General features: G+C 38.0%; 1 protein-coding gene across 1 annotated transcript in view; it reads left to right on the forward strand.

Annotated features, from left to right (window-relative positions):
* Positions 1–27,368, forward strand: part of LOC137389962 (laminin subunit beta-1-like) — a 50,048-nt gene that overhangs the window by 6,838 nt on the left and 15,842 nt on the right. The window contains exons 6-18 of the mRNA XM_068076163.1: positions 1,719–1,867; positions 6,040–6,160; positions 7,716–7,904; positions 9,847–10,017; positions 13,236–13,345; positions 16,199–16,414; positions 17,754–17,912; positions 18,382–18,502; positions 20,846–20,973; positions 21,102–21,282; positions 21,573–21,716; positions 25,041–25,283; positions 26,207–26,359. Coding sequence (XP_067932264.1) covers positions 1,719–1,867; positions 6,040–6,160; positions 7,716–7,904; positions 9,847–10,017; positions 13,236–13,345; positions 16,199–16,414; positions 17,754–17,912; positions 18,382–18,502; positions 20,846–20,973; positions 21,102–21,282; positions 21,573–21,716; positions 25,041–25,283; positions 26,207–26,359 — 2,085 coding nt within the window. The remainder of the gene's footprint in view (positions 1–1,718; positions 1,868–6,039; positions 6,161–7,715; positions 7,905–9,846; positions 10,018–13,235; positions 13,346–16,198; positions 16,415–17,753; positions 17,913–18,381; positions 18,503–20,845; positions 20,974–21,101; positions 21,283–21,572; positions 21,717–25,040; positions 25,284–26,206; positions 26,360–27,368) is intronic.

Raw genomic sequence — 27,368 nt, forward strand, 5'->3', positions numbered from 1 at the left:
CGCTGACACACGAGTAGCTGCCCTTTCAGCCAATTTACTGAGGAGCGAGCAGTTGCAATACCAGGCAGTGCTAGACCACTGCATGTCTAGAGTCTAGTATTTTTCACATCATCCTCACCAGCATTTTTGAGATTGTTGATAGGCTTTCAACATTCATGATATTATTCTTTCATTTTTCGTTTTTATTTATTGATGAGTAAAAGTCGACTCATAAATACAGGGCTGAATGAACCTACATGAGCATCTTACCGAATACATACTCTACTGGGTGGCTTCAGCATTCGGTGAACAGTTCACAGATTTCCCTGTTTTTTAAAGAATAATCTACTGACACAATTTGAGACCAACTGTTAAATTGCGTCAGGAAGAGAATGCATCTGTAAAGTTAGTTCTTTCATTTAGCAGTCTCGATCTTCACTATAATCCGTCTGTCGATCTGAGGCCACGATTGGAAGTTGGGAAAATATATTGCACCGTACGAGATTTGAACTCATGCCATCCAGCTTGGTAAACCGAAACTCTAACACCTGCTTCAATTGACTGCCTTCTCGCAATATGACTAGTTGTGCTTTATCGGCGCACCTGACCATCTTTCATAGCAGACAGGACTGCACAGAGTGTTAGTCTTCACTATAATATGAGTCGTGCTCATCCGTTTGTCAGAAGTCCTGATTGATAGCTGAGAAAAAGATTGCATCGTAGTGGATTCGAACTCATGTAGGATGAAATTACATGGGATGAATTATTTTAATCACAAAACTATATCTACATATTTTTTATGAAATATAAAACTAGAATGCTACAACACATATGAAAAAGTATTTTTGCCTGTCCAACCTCGTCATTTCGCTTATTTTGACAAACGGTTGAAAATTTTTCGCAATTAGATCAGCATTTGTTATTTGTGAAATAACAGAGACACTCATTCACTATGTTTCCATGGTGCGCAGTACTGCGAAGCAGCCCCCTCCGAAGTCGAGGGGATTGTACGTTTCCATGCTGCGCAGTGGTTTTCAGCAAATACCGCAAATTAGCCAGAGAAGAGAAATTGTATAAATCGAATCGCCTGATGGAGAAATAGAATCGATCACGGATACCGAACGTCATAAACAGTCTTTTTTTATTATTCTGTCGTCATTATACTTTTATTTACAATACACATTTACAAGGTTTTACAAACCTTAACACACTTTTTACTTAGTGATATATTTTTAATAAGTATTTTTAAGTAATATATTATTTAAACGTTAATTTTGGACTTGCCACCTATTTTTCGAAGTGTTGGCATCGATAACAAAGTCCAGGAAAGTAATCACCTCATCATCCTCGTGAATGCAGACTATAATTAAATTTATGTGAAAGAAGATCGGAAGAATAGTGAAAAAAACAAGATTAGCAGGACAACCTTTGTACTAGTTTATGGCCATCGTAAAATCTGTCTCCACGGCATGAGAGCTATGCGCAGCCACTGCGCAGTCGCTGTTTCCTTGCTGCGAATTTGCACTGGCTTCGCACTGATCAGTGCGCAGTGATTTCAGTGCGAAGACGCCGTTTCCATGATTCGGAGATAGCGCAACTCCGAAGCACTGCGCATCATGGAAACATAGTGATTTAAAGCTATCACCAGCAAAGCTCTTTATAATAGGGCACCTTAATTGTCTCCCCATGTATGTGCTTTTCCTAGCTTTTGTTGTTTACCTTTTCTTTCACTTTATCAGGTGATGATTTGCTCGCTCAAAGAGAAGAAATCAATGAGAAGTACTATTACGCTATTTATGATATGGTTGTGAGAGGCAGCTGTTCATGCTATGGCCATGCCTCCCGATGTGTGCCTTCTGATGAAAGTGACTGGGATGTTGAAGACATGGTAGGCAGTTGTATATCAGAATGTCTACTATGGTATGCGCAGTATGTTTGAATTTACAAATATTCTACCATCTGAAGTAGTAGGGTTGTTAATGACTGCATTTTAAGGTTAAAGGGAGGTTCAGACAGGCTAAAAGCTGTTATCATTGGTATAAGGGTGGTTGATTGAGCTTTTAGCAGGCTATGCTCACATTAGCGCAGCACCAGTGCGCCGCTATAAGTGGGAAAGAAAATAGTTTAGATGACAGTTTTTTGAGAACTGCCCGCTATTTTGGTCACACTCATAATCGGAAAGCTGATTTTTTGGTAGTTTTAAAAAACAGTAAAAATAATGGTATTTTATGGCTAGGACAGAAAACAGACTTGGTAGTACTGAACCGCATCATTTAACATAAATAACAAGAGCAGCTCTATATCATTTTGGATATTGGTTGGGAAACTAAAACCTCTTACAATCATACTTTGACATACCAGCTTAATGCACGCCAGGTCTGAGCTCGATGTCAATTTACTCTGCATCTCAAATCAATTTTTCTTATGTAGAATAACTAAATACAAATTAATCTGTTCCTAGCTTCTGAAAAACCACACAAAAACAGGATATTACAATTGGAAAAATGTGTTTTAATTGTTGTAATTCACCACCTACGCTCACCAAGTAACAAATACCTATTTAGTGGTTATCATCTGCAATAAAATGTAATATTAATATGTACAGTACTGTATGGAGTTCTTACCTTCGAGACAAACTTAGTGGCTAATGGCGATGTAAGAGAGAAACTTGTCATCAGACACGATCTGTACGCTTCACTCTTTGTGGCACTCCGTAACATAGTATGAACTTTGAATTTAACTTAAATGAACTTATCTTACTATACACTTAAAAATAAATTTACTGTGAGCCACTATAAGTGAACTAGACCAATAGTGTTCAAGCCTCTTGAAGATTTTAATTCAATATCATCACTATTTTTACTTCCTTATACCGGATTGTTATTCTACTATTTTTCAAGTTTATCAAAATATGTAATTTGTCAGCAAACACATCCAACATCATTTTTTGTTTAGCTTTGTAGATTTTTGGTTTATCTAATTTTTGAACCTAAAATTATTTCTTTTGTAATACTTTTTATTATCTTTAAATTTATTTGCATTGGTTAGGTTTATAAATGAATAAGTGCGGCATTAACAATATGGGGGCTAGTAGCTAAATGAGCATAATCTGGTGGCAGCGATGGAAAACATGTTCTTTGTGTTTGGGTGGTGGTAGCTGCACTAGTAATGCAATCGTTCAATAAGCTTTGGCAAACCATGTTAAAAGCCCACCAGCAAACCACCGCGCGCGCGCCTTGTTTATATATAAGAAAAGTCAGTTAACTCCAAGTTTGCCATATAAAGCTTATCTGCCATACACACGGCTACGTTTATGACATGTCGAATATGCTGAATTCAACATGGTTTATGACATTGGATATGCTGCATTCAACGTGGTTTATGACATATTGGATATGCTGAATTCAACGTTGTTTATGACATGTTGCATATGCTGAATTCAACATGGTTTATGACATATTGGATATGATGAATCCAACATGGTGTATGACATGTTGGATATGATATATATTCAACATGGTTTATAACATATCGGATATGATATATTCAACATGGTTTCAGGTCCAATGTTATCCAACTTTTAATGACTATCTCGACAACGCTTGTTTTTAAAGCCATAGTTAAATGTATTGCTTTATGATATAGCTATCAGATTTAAAGATACACTGTTTTTAGAAAAATTTATCAGAAAGTACAGTCATACCTCGATATACGGAGTGCACCAACATACCTTGACATACGAGTGCACCAACATACCTTGACATACGAGTGCACCAACATACCTTGATATACGGAGTGCACCAACATACCTTGATATACGGAGTGCACCAACATACCTTGACATACGAGTGCACCAACATACCTTGACATACGAGTGCACCAACATACCTTGACATACGAGTGCACCAACATACCTTGACATACGAGTGCACCAACATACCTTGACATACGAGTGCACCAACATACCTTGATATACGAGTGCACCAACATAACTTGACATACGAGTGCACCAACATACCTTGACATACGAGTGCACCAACATAGGGGAAATTCGAAGTACGAGCAGCCTTTTGAGCAAGTTTCTTCTTTGAGATACGAGTATGCGAGAGACCACTCTTAAGAACGGCATCGCTCAGTCTTTCTCCTCGAATCAGTTAGAAATTTTTTTTTAAAAGGTTGGCTAAAAGTTACATTGAACGTGAGGCAGAAAGCGCAAAATCGGAAACAGGTACGCCTAATAGAAAAATTAAGATGACAAAATTAAAGTAAATTTAGTAAAAGATTAAAACTTAGCTTCAAGTTTGTGTGTTTAGTAAGCTAAATTCATCTGAGTTAAATTAAAAATTTCTGTTACGTAGCGTTACAAAAGTTTAGTGTACTGAGCGCGTTGCTGGCAAGTCTCCCTCAGACCGCCGTTAGCCACACCGTTTGTCTTGAAGGTAAAATCTTACAGTAGTGTACACAGTAATGTTACATTTTATTGCAGATTTTAACAACTAAATATGTATTTGTTACTTTGTTAGCTCATGTATTAAATTACAACAATTAAAAACACATTTTCCGCTGTAATATTCTGTTTTAAGTGCTTTTTCCATAGTATAGTAACGTGTTAATTTGTATTTAGTTATTTTACATAAGGAAATAGTGCCTTGAGACACGAGTAAATTGACATACGAACTCAGTCCCACAACACATTAAGCTCATATGTCAAGGTATGACTGTATCGGTATTTTTATATCATTTGCGATTGCTTTTGTTTGAGGTGATCTGATGGCCAAGATGTTTCAAGATTAAAATCAATAAAACTTGATCTCGGTTACAACGATCAAGTGAAAGTGATATTATGATGTCTATAGTTCCAAAAAGACCAACACAATAGAGGCGCGTAACACTGCAACTTGAACGCAATAGCTGATATCAACTGTAGCAAGGATAACAACTAGTGACATCATTTCGCACATTTTTTTTCTGAGTGTTTGAACCGTTATCTAGCTTTATCGATTTTAAAATTGATCTTGAAACATCCTGGCCATCAGATTCCGTAAAACAACAAGAGCAATTGCAAATGATAGAAAAATAACGATGCTTTCTGATAAAGTCTACTAAAATTTTGTATAGCTTCATCTTTAAATGGTTCGGCTTTCGGCAGCTCTGAGTCAGAATAGAGTAATCACTCGGCTCTGAGTCAGAATAGAGTAATCACTCGGCTCTGAGTCAGAATAGAGTAATCACTCAGCTCTGAGTCAGAATAGAGTAATCACTCAGCTCTGAGCCAGATAGAGTAATCACTCAGCTCTGAGTCAGAATAGAGTAATCACTCAGCTCTGAGCCAGAATAGAGTAATCACTCAGCTCTGAGTCAGAATAGAGTAATCACTCAGCTCTGAGCCAGAATAGAGTAATCACTCAGCTCTGAGTCAGAATAGAGTAATCACTCAGCTCTGAGTCAGAATAGAGTAATCACTCAGCTCTGAGTCAGAATAGAGTAATCACTCAGCTATGAGTCAGAATAGAGTAATCACTCAGCTCTGAGTCAGAATAGAGTAATCACTCAGCTCTGAGTCAGAATAGAGTAATCACTCAGCTCTGAGTCAGAATAGAGTAATCACTCAGCTCTGAGTCATAATAGAGTAATCACTCAGCTATGAGTCAGAATAGAGTAATCACTCGGCTCTGAGTCAGAATAGAGTAATCACTCGGCTCTGAGTCAGAATAGAGTAATCACTCAGCTATGAGTCAGAATAGAGTAATCACTCCGCTTTGATAATCTTTCATATATTGCTGTGAGTTTGAGTGTTTCAATGGCGATGAAGTCAATAAACAGCTGTTATGTAAAATGCGATGAAATTCACTGATCTGATCATCTGCCCACATATGGTAGTGCAAGAATGCCCCTTCGTCTTGAACAAATAAATATAATTGTATTCAGCCGTTTTAATTGCTACCTTCATATGTCTTACATGCATATTCTATTAGAGGTGTCACTAATATTATAGCTTGATGTTGCTGAGGAACCGTATAGCTAACAACTCACTATGTATCAATTGCGAAAATCTTTTAGGTTCACAGCAAATGCGAATGTACCCACAACACCAAAGGGAAGAATTGTGATCAGTGCGCTGATTTCTACAATGACATACCATGGACACCTGCTAGGGGCAAAGAGACTGGTGAATGCCGAAGTAGGTCACGCCTTCTCCAACTCAAACAAACCATGTATTAGCTTCTCCTATAATAACATTGTCAAGTTTTCTTAACAGATAATTTTCACATCAAATTGCTATCACTGGCGGGCTGCGCATTCCTTTCATTAATAGTGTTGGGCTGAGATACAATGTGGCAACTGCATGCAGGTGACAACAGTGTCAGTGCCTAGGTGACAACTCTAGGCAGTTCATATGTGTCTGCTAAAGCAATGCTTTGTTGGCGCTGTTTCGATTGCAGGTATTGGTGATCACGAATGTCAGAGATTTCCAGTCGAACTTAGGTAACATTGTCTGGCATAGTGATAAGTTGTTGTTCTATTGCAGTTAGGAATAAAGAACACCAAAACTTTTCGTTATGCGTTGAATATTTGAGATAAAATGTAGCGTAATAATGCTCTGTCCACCAGCAAGTTCTCAGACTACAGCTGTCACAGGCTCTCTGTGTTTTGAACTATGAAAATGACTCAGGGTCAGCACTTTTGTTGCTCAAAGGCTGGCCACAAACAAATTTTTAAAACCAGTTTGCCTTGAGCACTCTACCAACTTCATAAGCATAATAACAGAATATGAGTTATAAATCTTTAAGAGTTGAAAATGAAATTTAGAACGAAACTCATGAACAGTTTTATCTTAAGTTTTATGTACCAAAATATACAGCAGTCGAATAAAACCTGTCCATGTTGTAATCTTATAGGCTGAGTTATTGCTGCTGACATCTGGCAGCATCAGATAGGAGTTTTGGCATGTAGGCAGTTGATCTTTAGCACCTCTATGCTCATCATCACGATGCGATGCGTCATTTATATGTTATGTGTAGGTTTCTTAAATGCTTAAACAAGTTTAGAAAAATCAAACAAAAAATTACAACATTTCTGTGGAAATAGTAATGTAATATTGCTCGTACTGATATTGATGGACACTCGAATACAATATACTCAATTCTTTAGAACATTTTTATCAAAAAATGCGATAGCAATGACAATGTCCCATAACTATTTTCATAGTAGAATTCTTTTTGTTGTGCGTATCTTGTGGAAAGTTCAACACAATCATTAACAATGTGGTAGTAATGAGTTGTGTACAACCATAAGATATTGCAGTGAACCAAGCTGATCGATGCTTACATAACTATAACAGCAATAAAATTAATGTTTTTCCTTGATATCTGTTGCTGCTCATGCATAAACATCAAGAATGGTTTTATATTGTTTTGTGAGCGGATTTCTCCAGATAAAAGTAGTGTCGCCAGTTCCATAGTGAGTTATGAAACATGCAAAGATGTTGACACTTTCGATACCACCTTGAAGATTCTTGTTTACAGTCTAACCCTATTTACATGCACTTTAAAACTAAATATTCCTGGTATTTACCCCCCTCAGACTCAGCCAGTTGCTCCAGTTTTTACATTTTGATTTTGCTGATAGTATTTTAGATGAAATGTTTTGTAGGCTTTTTAGTGTTTTAAAAATACTTCAAATTGAGCTGCATTTTCACGAAATAAATTGAAACAGTTTTATTCTTATTTTGACAGAGTGCGAGTGCCACAATCACGCGACAAAATGTCATTTTGACGCTGCCCTTTACCATTCGCGGGGAAATGCAAGCGGCGGAGTATGTGACAATTGCATGCATAACACGGATGGAACCAACTGCGAGATCTGCAAAACTCACTTTTACCAGGATCCTACTAAAGACCTAAGGGATGTGGATATATGCAAGCGTGAGTCAATAGAACTCTTGTGTTCTCATTACATGTACCTCTATTGGTTAGGACATAAAGGGTCTAAGAGCACACAGTCGTACGTCTGTGGTCGACCACAATTTATTTGTGACTCTAGTCACAATTTAGTCGACTCGCGATTTAGTTAATGACTGACGACTTCACTAAAAGCACATAGAGTGTATGGCTGTGTCTTGCATGGTTAATAGGTAAGCTAGAAAGGATGCTTTTTGATTTGGCCACAAAGGATGCAACATATTAGTATGGTGAGAGGAACCGAGAAGAGTGGGGTGTGAAATTAGATTTCATCATTTCGTTTTCATAAGATCGAATTGACTTCTTGGTTGACCTTAGAAGAATTTAAAACTAATGTTTTTGGGTAGTTATATTTATTTGACTATATGACTGGTGGTTGACTGCTGAGGCACTACTATATGACTGGTGGTTGACTGTCGAGGCACAACTATATGACTGGTGGTTGACTGCCGAGGCACTACTATATGATCGGTGGTTGACTGCCGAGGCACTACTATGTGACTGATGGTTGACTGCCTAGGCACTACCATATATTAAAGAAAAGCCAAACTAGTAGTTTAGTTCGAAAGGAAAACTGTTTAAAAGAACTTTCTCATAGCTGACTGTTTTTTGTTTCTGCTGTTCTAATTGGCCAGTTGTTCATTTTAGCTCACTCATAGACTCTCTTGACTTATTGATTGTGGCAGCCCACACTCACAATACCCTAATCTTCCTCCCTGACATCAGGAGGGACTATCCTTTGGTTAGCAAAACTGGCCAGCTCAGTTGCTGTTGTTGGCAGGCTTATTCCTAGCAGTCAGCAGTTGCTGTTATTAATATGCCACCAACTAATGAACCAAATTCATTCTCAACTGCTTGATGCTAATCAGATGCCGTGCTGTTGTTGTAAATAACAAAGACTTGGTGATGTCATTTTATGGTGTTAGCCAATTTAAAGTCGAGCTTCTTCAGTCCTAAAAGAAGCAATGCTTGCTAGATTAGTATAGATCCCATAATACACTTACACTCGATACACTTACACTCGATACACTTACACTCGATACACTTACACTCGATACACTTACACTCGATACACTTACACTCGATACACTTACACTCGATACACCTACACTCGATACACTTACACTCGATACACTTACACTCGATACACTTACACTCGATACACTTACACTCGATACACTTACACTCGATACACTTACACTCGATACACTTACACTCGATACACTTACACTCGATACACTTACACTCGATACACTTACACTCGATACACTTACACTCGATACACTTACACTCGATACACTTACACTCGATACACTTACACTCGATACACTTACACTCGATACACTTACACTCGATACACTTACACTCGATACACTTACACTCGATACACTTACACTCGATACACTTACACTCGATACACTTACACTCGATACACTTACACTCGATACACTTACACTCGATACACTTACACTCGATACACTTACACTCGATACACTTACACTCGATACACTTACACTCGATACACTTACACTCGATACACTTACACTCGATACACTTACACTCGATACACTTACACTCGATACACTTACACTCGATACACTTACACTCGATACACTTACACTCGATACACTTACACTCGATACACTTACACTCGATACACTTACACTCGATACACTTACACTCGATACACTTACACTCGATACACTTACACTCGATACACTTACACTCGATACACTTACACTCGATACACTTACACTCGATACACTTACACTCGATACACTTACACTCGATACACTTACACTCGATACACTTACACTCGATACACTTACACTCGATACACTTACACTCGATACACTTAAAATTTCAGGTTGTCAGCACCCAGTGCAATAACCTTTTTAAATTGCAGCCTGCGACTGTGACCCGATGGGAACGCAGAACAATGGCGAGTGCGACATGAGGAATGACCCAATTAATGGACTAGTAGCTGGGAAGTGCAAGTGTAAAACCAATGTCGGTGGCAGCAGATGTGAGCGATGCGAGGTCGGATATTGGGACTACACGGAATATGGCTGCAGAGGTATGACTCAATGTCTCCTCTACTTTAGGATGTTTTAAAATACTTGACTCATCTAGTGTTTTACTGTTACTTGGAATGCTTAGAGGTCCAATTAGCTCATGTCTGGCTAAGCTACTAGTTAGGAAAATCTTACTGTGTGGACCACTATTAAATTGTATGCGTTGTGTGAAGGACAGCAATTCATACTGTTTCTGCATCGTGGATAGATACACCCTGAGCTAGATTTCTATCTCAATCACCCGCAAAATAGCAATTTTCATTTATTGCACAAGTCCTTTTGGCTACTGGAAATTTAGTCTTTCAAACATGATTACGAAGTTTAACTGGCATGTGGTTGTCAATATTATTGCATTATATATACAGAGCGAAGGTGTACACCACATTCCTTTCACTGTTGATAAGGAACATCATATGACACCCTCCTTTCTGCCTTTTGATATATCTTTTCGAACAACAGTTTGTTTCTTCTAATTCATTGACTATGTGTAATGAGGGGATAATCACTGTATATAATGTCTATTTCCTTAGAGTGATGACAAGCATCTCTAGCTGGCTTGGGGATGGATCATGTAAATACACAAGATCCATGCCTTGGTCAGAGATAGGCATGCAAATACACTTGTATACATAAGTGTTTAAAATAAGGAACGTGCGTATTTGTTATGAACATTAAAAACTAAATGTACATTCGAAGCTCACCTAAAAAATCATAGATAGCTCAAATTCTATTCCATGAGTGTTTGATCAAGACAAGAAGAATAATCTATACTTTAAAAATAGATTTAGGATCAGTTAGTGGGAGTTGTTAATTTATGTCAGATATTCTCTTGCCATAATCTCGAAGCTTTAGGTCAGCTGTAATGCATGCGTTGCTATAAATAGCTTAGAGCAATTTTAAGATGAATTTGGAAAATTTTTGATAGCCTCGCTAAAACTGGCTGATCAGTGGTAGAATAACAAAACATTGAATCTATCATAACGCAGCAATAACCCGAGTCTCCCTCTTGTATATAGCCTATGTACCTTGTTGCTGGCTGGCCCAAGTCTCCGTTTGTGTCTATGCAACTTTTAGGCTAGTTATCAATAAAGATTTTGGAGGACATTTAAGGGATAACTTGGAGCAAAGCTACGCAAGTAATCAGCTCTTCAGCTGAGAAAATGGATTGTTTGATTTAATTAACTCATGCTCACCGGAATGCATGATTTTTGAATGACTGGTATTTTACTAATGCCCATAATACTGGATACTATAACCCTGGAATGTCTCAACGGCTGCGCTCTAATGGGTTGAAATGGTGTTGCACTCAGTCTTTCAGCCACTTGTTTACTCTTGCATGGGAGAAGAGATAAACTGGAGTACATAGCTGAGATGCTAGTCTTTGGTGAATAGGAGGGAGCTGTTAAAGGAAGGGTCGGGGTGATTAGTGTCATAAACAGTTTACAACGTGTTATTATTATCGGACCACAAGTTACACTAAACAGACATGTGTGCAGGTACTTGCGTGGGGAAGCTGGAGGAAATGAGTGGGGAGGTTATATGACTGTTCATTCTGGTCACACACTAGGAAATACCTCTGCTCTTTCTTTCATGGTTGTAGTCAAAGCTTTATCGCTTCTCTTCGGTCCATCTGTAGATGGAAGTAATATACTGTAGGTTGGCATTTGCTGTCGTATCATTCTACAAGTATAGCCAGCGATACACTGATGCATACGCTCCTGTATAGGTTTGAAGCCATGCGTGGGCTGATGACTCTCAATTTCTATTAGGGATCATATCAAGTGCTGTTACCACAATTTGCATGCTTTTCTTAAAAGAAGACTGTGATAAAAGAGAGCTCCATAATTTTCAACAAATCTCAGCGCTCTCATTCTTTGATTAAGCTATAACTGAATTTTTATTCGCCATATTTGGTACTTTCGCGAGAGGTCTGTTTTACTATGCCGTGTGCATGTTCGCAGTAGTGTAACCTGACATATTGACCTCGAAGGCTGACACGAGTGAATTGATATATACATATATGTATATATAGCTCATGTATTTATCTTGAAAGGCTAACCTTCATGATGTACACACTTAAAAATTACAGAAATAAGTTTGTGATGTCTTGAAAAATATGAGCTTGATGTTCAATCACTTCCATCCATATTTCACACACATTTCCATTCAATATAATGGATGTAATTGTCTCTAAGCATCATTATGAGTTTTCATACAGGACTTTTGTTGGCTTTAAGTGATTGTTAACATTTACGTGTCTATAAGCGTTCGACTCATCAACCTTGATATCATGTTCAAGAGCCATTTTATCCTTCATCTGAATGTATGCTACTTTGAGGAGTCATCTCCCCACAAACATTTATGCGAATGTTCGTTGTACCTCCCTCAGTATTCTTCAATCTGACTTATATTTAGTCTTTTTACAAGTCACTCTTTTTACAGAGATGTAGATAGCGAGCTGTATTTGTAAAGTAAGTGTTGTAAGTTATGTCTATGTCCTATATGACATTTATCTTATTCACAAGTAATAGCTGGAGTGAAAGTTAGTGCACTGCCTTTCCATGGTTATAAACTTTTGCTTATTTGTGATGCGTATAGTAGATTAACAATTATTGCCAGCCTGGGTAAGTAGCCTTGACCTAACCAAACAATTTTATCTTCCAAATGTCCGTTTAGCATCTGATTATCAAAATGTGATAGACAATGAGTGGACAACTACAAACAAGTAGTGGTCACCAAGTTTTATCTTCAGTGTGCTTTTTACTTAGCTGCATCTCTATGATTTACTGTCATACATCAATCGCTGTGTTTTTGTACGAAACGTTTATATAGTCTTCACTTACTACAACTGCCATCATTTTGGCATACTGTTTATTTATCATTCTGTTTCATGATGACGGATTGCACTCCTATTGCAACTGATAACGTGTTAAGATGGATTATGACTGTCCTACTGTTGAATAATAAAAAGTTTGTGAAGTAGTTCATTCTCTATAAGATTGCTTTTATCCAACTGTATTTTTACCCCTTCACTAGCGACTAACTGTTAAATTAATCGATTGAATTTTCTCAGACTGATGCTAAGGCTGTGCATGTTGGCTAGAGTTGGTAATCACTGCGCTTCCATGACTGCATCATGCGTATCATGGAACCATGAATACCGTCCAGTGTTGGAATTCTTGTTCTTATCTAACTATGTCATGTACCTTCTTCTTTGCAGAGTGTGAGTGCAACATGCTGGGCACCTTTGGCGATTTCAGATGCAACCAAAACACTGGAAAATGCAATTGCAAAAGATTCGTAGAAGGACAAAACTGTGACCAGTGTATGGTATGTTCTATTCGTTCCTTCACCTCTCGGCCTTCCCTACTCGGCCTTAAATAAGAGAGATACTTGTAAGGATTGTCTAGCAATCTAATAACACTCTTAGGTATTCCTTCATTATATGCCAAATCCGTCGATTGTTCTAAATGTGATGTGACCTCTTCAACTTGCTGACACTGCCATTAGCTGCCAGCACTTCTGTTCTAGGCTCACGTTTCACAGGCCCATCTGCTTCATTTCACTTTTTTATTTTTTGCTTGTCTTTATGTTCCTTGCCCCTGCGGTGCAGCATCATCCCACATCATCATCCTTTGCTGCATCATTTGAAGGACGTGAGTTGAGAGAATTTCAAAAGCTTCCAGAAGCAGAACTTTGTTTACTGATTTATATCTGACAACGGTCTAAATTCGCTTCCCTACACTTGCTTTTTGGGCAATACTGTGTGCAGTACAGCTGAATACACATTCTCTCATAAGATAGTTCATACAAGTACAAGGTAGAAACATTGGGTAGCAGTCACATTTCTAGTGCAACTAAAATTGGAATTTCTATGAATCATTCTTTTCATAGTGTTTAAGTTTTATTTGAAAACATACAAGTAACCATAAACATCCCAGACATTGGGAATATTCCGACAGTAGTATAGCATGGCAACAGTTAGATAGCAGTATAGCATGGCAACAGTTAGATAGCAGTATGGCATGGCAACAGTTAGATAGCAGTATAGCATGGCAACAGTTAGATAGCAGTATAGCATGGCAACAGTTAGATAGCAGTATAGCATGGCAACAGTTAGATAGCAGTATGGCATGGCAACAGTTAGATAGCAGTATAGCATGGCAACAGTTAGATAGCAGTATAGCATGGCAACAGTTAGATAGCAGTATAGCATGGCAACAGTTAGATAGCAGTATGGCATGGCAACAGTTAGATAGCAGTATGGCATGGCAACAGTTAGATAGCAGTATGGCATGGCAACAGTTAGATAGCAGTATGGCATGGTAACAGTTAGATAGCAATATAGCATGGCAACAGTTAGATAGCAGTATGGCATGGCAACAGTTAGATAGCAGTATAGCATGGCAACAGTTAGATAGCAGTATAGCATGGCAACAGTTAGATAGCAGTATAGCATGGCAACAGTTAGATAGCAGTATGGCATGGCAACAGTTAGATAGCAGTATGGCATGGCAACAGTTAGATAGCAGTATAGCATGGCAACAGTTAGATAGCAGTATAGCATGGCAACAGTTAGATAGCAGTATAGCATGGCAACAGTTATACTCAAAGTCTTAGCAGTGTAAATAAGGTTTAATAAAAAAGCGCCCACAACTATGTTAGCTGTTTTTTATTTAGTGAGTGAACTGTTTTAGAAAAGCTTTTTGATATAAAGAATGACAAGTAATAAAGAATACTTCATCACTCGTGTGAAGTGTTTCAGCCAATATGGCTACCTAGTAATAAACTCACACTGCTATCCACCCCACATTTGTCATTGACCTTCGCAACTACTGGTGCACTCACATCGGGAGCCAAAGAGCTTCATCGGAATGGTAACCTCACATTTTTATCCTGAAATCATTTTCATAGAACAGACTGGTAAACTATACCACTTTTCCATCTCATCGATACCACAAGAGATATTGTTTTAAGATTGTCTAGAGCCAGGCTCAAAATATTCTTGGAGATATTAAAGAAGAGATGGAACATTCCTTCTTAACGCATGTCAGTTTATCTATTAGATAGCAGTCGATAATGCTTGGACAGGCCGCAGTGTCTGTTGGTAGCACTTAAAACTGCCTGGTAGAACTATTTCAAGGCTTTAGACTGCCAGTTTTGCAGTTATCAGATTTAATTGTTAAGTTATTCTACGCCTGCAGCCAGCCCTTATCTGCAGCTATTGTCAGTGTATTGAATCTGCCAGTTTTATTAAGCTCTGCACTTGCATTTCGTTGCTGCCTGTCATTATTCCATCTCCATTTTAGCAAAGCTCATACCGTTGCCTAGTGTGTGTGGTTTTCCTTAACTCAGACTATTTCTGAGTCAAGTGAGGTTAACCCGCCTCTTATCCTCTCCTTAGTTCTTTGTTGATATAAAAACCAAATCGTTAGACAGACTATTCTAATTCCCATTTCATTTTAAAAATGGAACTACATTGAAGAGATGCAAATTTGACGACACTGCCTTAAATAACAAGGAATTCATATGTATTAGTTTGAACTATGTGATATTTATGCTTGCCACTTTTCCATGATTGGATCGTGAGTTTGTTTTAAAATGAAATTTGAAAAACACTAAAATAAAGTAATTTATCCCCGATAACCTCTGAGTAGCCCGAAAATACTACATCAAGCAAAAGCTTCAAGAAAGGAGCTTATTTGAAAAATATACAATTGAAAATGTACCTTAAAATAAATCATTCATGCGTCAAAATAGAAAAACTTCCTTTAGCCGCTTTGCAGAGCTGCCATTAGTTTGATCATTTGCAACCAGTCTTGTTTTATTATCAATAGTCGTAACTGCTGCCTTTGCTGTTGCTGCATTTGTTGGCTTAAAATAAATGCTTGCACCGCTTGTACCTACTTGCTTCTGAAAATCATATCCACTGATCGTGTCTTGCGATTTGTGCCACTTGCATCTTACATTTCCTTCCCTTCTTTTTACCCAGCCTCTCATCATGCTTGTTTATGTATTCATAGTTTGCACTTCCCTCATCCAAATATATCTAATTTATCAAATATTTTAATGAAAAATGTTACTGCAAACACTGTTGGTAACTTCGATAACCATCTTCTTTAAATATAAGTTCACACGCTATGTTTGAGAGCTGCCCGCATATAAATTGTCATTTTTATGTAGCCCAAGTACTGGGGACTGAGTGAGGCCATTGAGGGCTGTCGAGAATGCGGTTGTGATCCTGGAGGAAGCTACAATGGGCTGTGTGACGCTCTCACCGGACAGTGTGACTGTAAACCTGGTATAACAGGACGAGCTTGTGACCAGACCATTCCTGGCTTCTTTATCACTGACTTGGACTACCTACGATACGAGGCAGAGTATGCCCGCGGTACTGGGGTACGTAGCTAAAAAAGAAAAGTGCTTACTATTTATTCAATTGTTGCTTCAAGTTACACGATTAGCTCGCAGGCTGATCTTGTCTGTGTCAGCTTCAGTCATCTGGTGGTTTCACTCTGGGTTATGTTGGTGCGACTAGCTGGTACAACTAGCAACCATCAGTATATCTTGGGACTCCGCACTCTTCGCATCCTAGAATGTATCTGCTATCAATTATGACCCAATGCAGGCCTTGATCACATTATTTAAACTTTTCTAAAACAGGGTTATTTTTGATAATGAATTTAGATATTTAAAAGAAATTAATATTTATTTTTAGAGCATTTAAGCAAAATTTAAAGAATTAGTTCAAATTTTTTTTGTAAATGTGCAATTTAAATGCGATATTAAAAGTTGTCTACTCTTTTTTAAATATTGGTTGAAATGGCAGAGGAGACAACTCATAAATTTGTTTATCATGAAATGTAATCGCTCATGTTGTAAGTGCAACGCGTTCAATAAAAAGATCATAAGCGTATTATTCCCACTCATATTAGATCAGTCAATACAGCATCACTGTAAGTGTATGCTACATATTTTTACTGCTGTTAGGCCGATCTCAGGGTAAACTTTTCCTGATTACACACTAGACTAGCGTACCTATCAGGTGTTTTCATAGTCAATCTGTGCAAGTAATTTAAATTATAGCATTTTTGTTTGAAGTATTTGTATGTGCTGAAATCAGATACTGACCTTAATGAGTTTGTACGCCTTGATTTTGTCTAGGAAAGGGATTTTGCATCAGCTACTACTAGGGACACATTGTCATTCTAGCTCATCCACCACAGGCCATCCATACCTGTCGATCATAGTGTTCCAAATGAGAAAGAGAACTGTCTAATAAAAATAAAGAAGAAAAAAGACCAGTGTTTAGGGTATTTTGAGATTTCCTAAGCGTATGAGGCTTGTATATAGGGTAGGCATATGACACCCCAACAATTCTAACAGAATTACATTGGTTTTTGCGATGTGCTAACTGAATCGGCTAGGTACTCACATCAAGGAAGTCAAGTTCTATGACCATTCTGGACAATTCAACTTTTACAAAGTAACCACCAGTGTACAAGTTAACCAGAGTTAATAGTAAGTCACATGTGTAGAAGTTAACCAGAGCTAATAGTTAGTCACAGTTGTAGAAGTTAACCAAAGCTTTGTGTTAAAAAAGAAGGCCAATAACAAATGAGCACCTCCAAGCTCTATGCAGTCATGACCTAGCCATGATGAAACTGCAGAGTAGTGAGAAAGATCACTGGATATGCCTGTGTTCATCAGCCTAACCTCTATCATTGTAACCATTTAGAAGGCAAAGGTGGTGATACGAGAGGATGTGCCTGGAATGCCGAAGAGCTGGACCGGTCCTGGATTCATGAGAGTCTATGAAAATGATGAGCTCCAGTTTGACATTGATGATATTCCTTACTCTATGCACTACGATATAATCATCAGATATGAGACCCAGGTAGGCTCTTTCTCTTCTCTCCATTGTTTTCGTCTCTCTTTCTTCTATCTCCCTTTCTTTTCATCACTCTTCATCTCATCAATTTACTTCCTTCTTCATCTCTCTCTTTTCCTCTTTCTCACTTTTCTCTCTATTTTTCCCGTCTCCCTACTGTTGTTTTTTCTGCTGTCTCTTTTCTTAAAGCCTTTTCTCATCACTCCTATCTCCTTTCTCTATTTCTTGTCCTTTTGGAGCTTCTTTTTGTCTCCTCTCTTGCCCTTTAAGTTCTTGTTAATGCTGAACAGTGATAGATTCTATCTTAAAGTATTAGGAGTCTCAGTGAAGGAACATTAGAGCAGCTATTGCACGTCGTACACGTTAGAAGTTTTTCTGTTTAAGTCGCCATAGGTTTATGGTACGGTTCTTGTGACAAGATTCACAGTGAATAGCACAACAAAAGTAGGTATCAACATTTGTTCTATTTGTTTAGATGCCTTATGGTTGGGACAGCGTTCGAATATCAATAGGTAGGCCTGAATCCCCTGATCCCGATGGTCCCTGTGGCAACACAATATTAGAGGATGATAACCCTGGAGCTACTCTTACCTCTGGTATGTTCAGATTATAGTCTGTGCTAAACTAAGGTGTGTTCATCGGGTGTGTTCATCGGGTGTGTTCATCGGGTGTGTTCATCGGGTGTGTTCATCGGGTGTGTTCATCGGGTGTGTTCATCGGGTGTGTTCCATCGGGTGTGTTCCATCGGGTGTGTTCCATCGGGTGTGTTCCATCGGGTGTGTTCCATCGGGTGTGTTCCATCGGGTGTGTTCCATCGGGTGTGTTCCATCGGGTGTGTTCCATCGGGTGTGTTCCATCGGGTGTGTTCCATCGGGTGTGTTCCATCGGGTGTGCTCATCGGTTGTGCTCATCGGTTGTGTTCATCTGGGTAAGTCTTAGAACTCAAACTACCCAATGAGTTTGGCTGCTCCTTTCATTCATTTTCACGATTTTCTATCCTTTAACAACCTGTATTAGCAACCTGGTACAATTACGGTAAGCAATGCTTAACCTGGTACAATTACGGTAAGCAATGCCTAACCTGGTACAACTACGGTAAGCAATGCTTAACCTGGTACAATTACGGTAAGCAATGCTTAACCTGGTACAATTACGATAAGCAATGCTTAACCTGGTACAATTACGGTAAGCAATGCTTAACCTGGTACAATTACGGTAAGCAATGCCTAACCTGGTACAATTACGGTAAGCAATGCTTAACCTGGTACAATTACGGTAAGCAATGCTTAACCTGGTACAATTACGGTAAGCAATGCTTAACCTGGTACAATTACGGTAAGCAATGCTTAACCTGGTACAATTACGGTAAGCAATGCTTAACTTGGTACAATTACGGTAAGCAATGCTTAACCTGGTACAATTACGGTAAGCAATGCTTAACCTGGTACAATTACGGTAAGCAATGCCTAACCTGGTACAATTACGGTAAGCAATGCCTAACCTGGTACAATTATGGTAAGCAATGCTTAACCTGGTACAATTATGGTAAGCAATGCTTAACCTGGTACAATTACGGTAAGCAATGCTTAACCCGGTACAATTACGGTAAGCGATGCTTAACCCGGTACAATTACGGTAAGCAATGCTTAACTAAAAAACTATTAACTTTTGACTAGCTCATCTGTGGACAGCTCTCACTTAACGCGTCCATGAAAGCTCCAAAAACAAACTTAAACTGGATGACTTTTCTGTTGTTTCCAGCACCAAAAGAGCTTGCTTATGGGCATAAATCCTGTCCGTGTCCTAATTTTTCACACTAGACAAACAATTTATAACTGATTTAGTAGGTGTTAGAAGATTAATGCACAGAAGGGACAAGGCAATCAACTGTCACAGTTTTCAATCCAAACTCTGAAATTTATTCTGAAAATTCTTGTTTTAAGCGAGAAAGGAAGTTTGGGAATATTAAGATTGGCGCTGACTGAGACAAAAAGAAAAGGGCAAACGATGTATTGCATAACTCCTTCTAGAGACAGGTTTTAGCATTTTGACAAAGTTGTACAATTATGGAAAAGTTTGGTAACATTAAAATATACATGGGGAGCGATAAGGTTTATTTTCACAAGTCTATATGTAGGATCGACATGTACATTTTTTATAAGGTTTATTTTCACAAGTCTATATGTAGGATCGACATGTACATTTTTTATAAATGACTCTTTAAGACAACTTGTATCAACCTTTTTTTTCTGAAAAGATTAAAATGATATTCATGTTCATCGTCCAAACAAAAAACATGCAGTGATAAATTGTACAGAAACTTACATGCCTAAGATGGAAATGCTTTAGATTCAATTTTTGGCCTTTTTCTGAAAATTAAAATCTTTCTCCCAGGGGTATATTTGCACTTTGCTCATTTCCTTTTGAGAAGTGTGCAAATATAGGTCACTCGGATCTAAAGTTAACTTAATGTCAGCCAACTTTTTTGTATTTCTGGCTTTCAAAAAAGTTTTTTTACGCTGAGGTACATTATTGAGATTAAAGAGCTGTTTTAGTCGCTTCTGGCAAAATTATTTGTTTATGTTGTGAACATGTCTTTGAATGGTCAGTGTATGCTGTAGTGAATGTAGAACATAAGCATATCACATGTGCTTCATTTCATGTCATAATAGCAAACCTATCCACAGTCTTGTGAAGGTGAACCCTTGAACTAACACTGTTTACAAATTAGAAATGTTTGTTATTTTTGAATTGTTTAAACATTATGGGAAAACTTGATCGAGTTACTCTCAAAATTGTGTGAGAACAAACCCCAAATACGGCTAGGACAACCCGTGTAAGGTGTCTATTAATGCAATCAAAGGAACGTGGCAGTTTTCCACACGTGCGGTGGGTGTTATGAATCGTGTAATTCTGAGAACATGATGGCCTGTTTGCAGCTAGTCGACATCACATTGTGAGGCCACAGATCTGTCTGGAGAAAGGAAAGGCCTATACGATAACCTTGATCTTCCCCCACTACCAGGTGCCTGATGATACACCAGGAGCCAACATCCTCATCGACTCGGTTAGCATCACAAAAAGTGTCTACATGTTTCGCAATTCCTGTTCTTTCTGTTTTGTCTGTTACATGATGTAAAACTCGGATATTAAGGTGAACCTGGTAACAATGAACTCTGCTGCTCTGTTTCATAGATTGCCCTGATGCCATTCTACGAGGACATACCCTGGAGGTTTGATAATACTCCCTTGAACCCTGGCCAAATCGTCTTCTGTAACAACCTCGAATACGATGTAGTCGATGTTGACAATGTTCCAGAGGTGTGCAGGAAGTATGTCTTCAGTGCAGGAGCAGCCATACAAGACAAGGCGCTAGGTTAGTCTGCTTAAGACTATTACATATATACATTGCATATAGTATTATGATTTGGGGTTGTCTTCTCTTTTTTGTAAAATGGGATGATCCTAACTACATGCGACTTTAAGTGCTGTCCTATAGTATATTGTTATTTAATGGGTTTAAATGATTATTTTGCAAAAAATCTTCACTTTTCTTCAACTACATCATAATTAAAAAGCTCAAATCTCGTCATATGCATCCTTTGTTGCTATGTAAAGCTTTGTAACCTCGCTTATATATGGTTTAACTGGACGCTGTCACTACAGATTGTGGCTGTGATCCTACTGGGTCTGAGAGTTCTATATGTGAGTCGAACGGTGGGCAGTGTACATGTAAGCCAAATGTGATCGGCAGGACCTGCAACCAATGTTCTCCTGGTACCTATGGATTTGGGCCGCAGGGATGCTCAGGTGAGTCATTATGTTAACTTCTTGTAATATTTACATATTTTCTTTGCCATTAAAGTTGTTTTTGTAATCTAAGTACATGACTCCTCATTGCGATCACGCCATGTGTAATCACTTATCATGCCAAATGTCCCATGTCATTGCTTGTCACGATCACGTCTCATGTGGTTGCTTACTGTGAGTATGTCTCATCTCATGTGGTGGGTTACAGTGAGTATGTCTCGTCTCATGTGGTGGGTTACAGTCAGCATCATCTTATATAATCAGTATTAAGAATTACTTAAAGATTAACTTACACAAAACTTCAGCAGGTATTACCAGACAATATTAGTAGTTTTCTACGATTTGCGATTGTTTTTGATGTTTTGGGTGATCTCACTGCCAGGATATTTCAAGATTTAAATCAACTCAACTTGATCGCGTTTGAAACGCTCAGAAGAAAAATATATGTGGAAATGACATCACTAGTCGCGCGACTACTTGCCTGTCTCTCTTGTTATTGTTATCAGCTGTTCCGTTCAAGTTGCGGCGTTACGCGTCTCTATTTTTTGCTGAAGCGCAACTATAGACGTCATAGTTGCGCTTTTGCTCAAATCTGACCGTTGCAAGAAAGGGTCAAACTATTATATCTTTAGATTGGTTAGCTCAGGTCTGCAAAGGTAAAAATTACATCAGGTTGAAGCTTGATGTCTTAGCTTTATATTGGTATTATTTTCATTTGCATCACTGCAGTGATGCAAATGAAAATAATGAGTTGAATTATGCAAAGAATGCAAAGTGATGTAAAGAAAATAATTTGCACCACTTCAGTAAAAGTTGACCCGTAAGAATGTCTTGCATCATGTGCTGTTTTATCACGAGCATGTCTCATGTTCAGTGCATCTTATCTAATGATTATAATTAAGATCACTGAACTTCTGAGTAAACTGTTCAGTATCACTGTCACAACAGTGTCACAAGCTAATACCCTAATACTTATCAGATATCACAACATCAGTAGTGCTATTCTATGAGGCAGTTCTAAGTAAACACTCGATACATCACTATATAGTTCTGTAATACTACCTACTAAAATACTTGTTGTTCCTACTAATACGTGATACTTTTTAGTCGTATTCAACCATTTAATTAATTTAATTAAATGTTAAATTTTAGTTTACAGTTTTTCTATTGTAAAAATATAATTTTTGTCTATTCAACACAAAAATGCATTTGGTTTCTATTGATTGATCTTTTATGATTATGAAATTTCTCAACAGCGTCTGATAGTGCGTATACGCGCCGTACTTTACGTCTGATAGTGCGTATACGTGCCGTACTTTACGTCTGATAGTGCGTATACGTACCGTACTTTACGTCTGATAGTGTGTATACGTGCCGTACTTTACGCCTGATAGTGCGTATGCGTGCCGTACTTTACGTCTGATAGTGTGTATACGTGCCGTACTTTACGTCTGTTAGTACGTATACGTGCTATACTTTACGTCTGATAGTGCGTATACGTGCCGTACTTTACGCCTGATAGTTCGTATACGTGCCGTGCTTTACGTCTGATAGTGCGAATACGTGCCGTACTTTACGTCTGATAGTGCGTATACGTGCCGTACTTTACGTCTGATTGTGTGTATACGTGCCGTACTTTACGTCTGTTAGTACGTATACGTGCCATACTTTACGTCTGATAGTTCGTATACGTGCCGTACTTTACGTCTGATAGTACGTATATGTGCCGTACTTTTCGGACTATTAACCGCACCCCTATATAAGCCGCATCTGCTTTAGTTTCAAAAAACCGATAAAACAATACATAGACCGCACGTTTTGTATAAACCGGAGAACTCATGACGGCGCTTTTTAACATGGCAGCAACTTTGCTGATTAAAATGGAACAGTGCTGTTCGGCACTGTTTCATATTAATCAACGCTTTTTAACCCAGTTCCCAACGGAACAGTACCGTTAGGCATTGTTTCGTTTTTTCTTTCACCCCAAGAAGCGCACTAACCGGAGATTCCGATAGATGCGCCCTAGCGGTGAAAGAAAACACCATAGAATCCCCGAGCCTTATATAAGCCGCATGGTTCAAAACATCGGAAAAGTAGCGGCTAATAGTCTGAAAAGCACAGTATGTCTGTTTGTGTATGTCTGTGTATGTATATGTATGTATACCTGTGTACGTATGTGCATCTATATCTGTGTATGTAAATGTATGTATACCTGTGTACGTATGTGCATCTATATCTGTGTATGTAAATGTATGTATACCTGTGTACGTATGTGTATCTATATCTGTGTATGTATATGTATGTATACCTGTGTATGTATGTGTATCTATATCTGTGTATGTATATGTATGTATATCTGTGTATGTATATGTAGGCCTGTGTATGAGTGTATGTTTGTGGATGTATATATAAATATTTATATATTTATATATACATCCACAGATTTTGAGATTTCCTAAGGCTGAGAAGCTTGTATATGGGGTAGGCATATGACACCCCGACACATCTAAAAGAATTACAGTGGTTTTTGTGATGTGCTAACTGAATCGGCTAGGTACTCGAAACAAGGAAGTCAAGTTCTATGACCATTCTGGATGATTCAACTTTTACAAAGTAATCAATCCATTCCACATTTTAAAGACTTTCCTTCAGTATGTTGTACAGTCTTAAATATTGGCAAAAAATTTTGGCAGCGGCCTCTTCTAGTAATCTGAAACTTGTCCTTATATATAACTGCTAGACACATCTACCCTGTACAACCTATTCACTCTCACTCATGAGGAGAGCAAGTCACACTCTGACAACCGGGTATAAGCTTTCTACCAAAGGATATAATAGGAAAAGCACAAATCACTTACATAAAAAACAAGTGAAGCGCAAGAAAGCAAAAGCATAAACAGTACACAACTATGTATAATATAATATAATTATTGTAATTGTATTGTATAATATATATTTTTATAATAGTTATATAATATATATAATTACATTAAGATATAAATATATATATCATGTGTTTATACATTATGTATATATTATGTGTTTATATATATATATATCATGTATTTATATGTACAACGCTATATATATCATGTATTTATATATGTACATATATCATGTATTTATATATGTATATATATATCATGTATTTATATATGTATATAACAAATACATTTCCTTTTAGGGTCTACCACCAAGCTTATGTATAATTCTTGCTACAATCAACTTTGCTACCCTTTCTTTTTGCTATGTCAAACTTTGCTATATGTACTCATTCATTATTAAATCATGCTAGAATTACTACAACAATAAGAATTTTTACAGCATGCAACTGCGATGCCCAAGGATCCCTGGATAACATCTGTGATATGCTCACTGGCTATTGCATCTGCAACAGCAACATTAGGGGGCGCCAGTGCAATCAGTGTGAGAGAGGCATGTACAACTTTCCAAGGTGTGAATTTTGCCAGTGCAATGGCCACGCTGATGAGTGCGAGGATAAGACAGGCATTTGTATCAACTGCAGGGATAACTCAACCGGTGACAGCTGTGAGAGGTGTATCAATGGTTAGTGTTTCTCTCTGCATCCTGTTCATAGAAACTATGGTTTTTAATATTTGTCCTTGGATCTTACATAGTCTTAGTTCTCTCCATAGCGATGAGGCGATGTGTTTTTCATGGTGCAGTTCCACGCATATCGCAAACATTTTATGCTCATTATTTCCTTGCGTGGTGAAGTGCTTGCTTCTGTAATCTCTGGTTTAGAGATAGCATAGACAGGCAGAAACAGGTAGCATAGCTACTTTCATTACTGTAATGGATTTTGTCTGCAGAGATAAGAGCAGGAACAAGATAACTAGAAGTTTATAAATAACATTTGAAACAGGATTTTGCGAGATTTCATAGATGCTAGCCCTTTATAGCCATGTAATATTATACAGTACGGCATATGCTACTCTGGTTGAAGCCTTGTAAAACACCTGTGGAGTTCTTAGCAAACATAAGCATATATCATATTATGTGTTGGCTACATCGTTGTTGTTGCTTGACTCATGACAGTCATTACACCGTTAAACCTCATTTAGTAGGCTTGTTATATAGACTCGCTTAGAACGACAGGTGATGCAGGTGCTCTAAGCAGACATCCTGCTACATCCGTGCAGCTACTACTGAGTCACAGACATCACAGGTGCATCATGATTGTACATTCACCTTCTTTAATAGGTCATTAACACAGCTAGCTGATTGTCTCTATATTACCCCCAATTGGCTGCCTATCTTCAAAGAGATAGCTCATTAGTTAATCACTTTGAGGGTGGCATACTATATGCCCCTTCCTGCTCGCAACTTGATATTCTAGCTATAAATATTTTATTGTCTCAAAAACTGTCATCATTTGTCGAGGCAGGGCTGGCATCATAATGACAAGCTCTATACGTGAGTCAGCATGAACGCTGTCTCCCTCTCATTCTTTTACCTGCTTGTTCTAGGTTATTACGGTGATACTAGCCTTGGTTCAAGTATCCCGTGTGAGAAATGCATGTGTCCGGGTGGTGAGGGGAGCGGATTCCAGCACGCCGAAACCTGTTCTCTTGATGTACTCACTAAGGATATGATATGTGACTGTCCAGCCGAATTCTCCGGTAAGAACATCAATTTTACTCGCTCCGGTGTTTCACTGAAACTTATCTGTTTCTATACATAATAGCAGCTCATCGTGACCAACTGTATGAGTACACTAGAAAGTTACAAGCATTTGTATTCAGCGTGAATTGTCTTAAGCAGCATTCAATAAAGCTTCCATCATAAGTGAGTAATGTGTTGAATATGTGATACAGTATCACTCTTGTTAAGAGTGTTTTTGGCTGATCTCTGTCATTCAACTAAAACAGCAATTATAGTGAAGTGTTTAGAGTGCAAATGTGAGCAGCGGGCTATTACGGTAATACCTCAGGTCAGCTATTATTAAAGGCTATTCTTAGAAGAAAGCACTAGGAAGTGCAAGGATTTTATAATCGCGGACTTGTATTTGCCAAATTAGACAGGCATCAGACAAGTTTCTTTGGCATCTCTGCCATTAAGTTGAAACAGGAATTATAGTTTAGATTTAGACATAACTTTGTCTCATCTACAAATTTATATTGCGACAAACATTGATCATATTACGCTAGAATGGCTGAGGGCTGTTTCTATGTTGATATGAAGTTGATCCAGTGAATTTTAGAAAATACATTTGAAAAAAAATTTCTATTCAAGTTTATTTCATAATTATATTTAGATTATTTCCTCTGTCTATAATATTCACTATAATAAGTGTTCCATATGTAGGTTAGTAGGCTTAAATGAGTTAATACGAGTTGATATGTCGAGTAAAAGGTTCCGTTGTATGGGTTTTGAACTTACAAATTTCAGCATGGTATATTAAGGAGCTAACAACTGTGCTAATCAACCGCCCAGTAGAACTCCAGAATAATGATATGTATAGTAGTACACCTGACGATCTCTCACTACCCACTGGTCTGTCAGGGTATTACTTATAGTGAAACATTATTTAGTGTTTTGGTAGATACATCCTATTAAATAAAGCCTGAAACAACTTTATCAAAATGAGACGTTTTGTTGTGTTCATGCATCTCTTTGACAATATCAATA

This window comes from Watersipora subatra, chromosome 3 (genome assembly GCF_963576615.1).
Source record: "Watersipora subatra chromosome 3, tzWatSuba1.1, whole genome shotgun sequence".
Lineage (NCBI taxonomy): Eukaryota > Metazoa > Bryozoa > Gymnolaemata > Cheilostomatida > Watersiporidae > Watersipora > Watersipora subatra.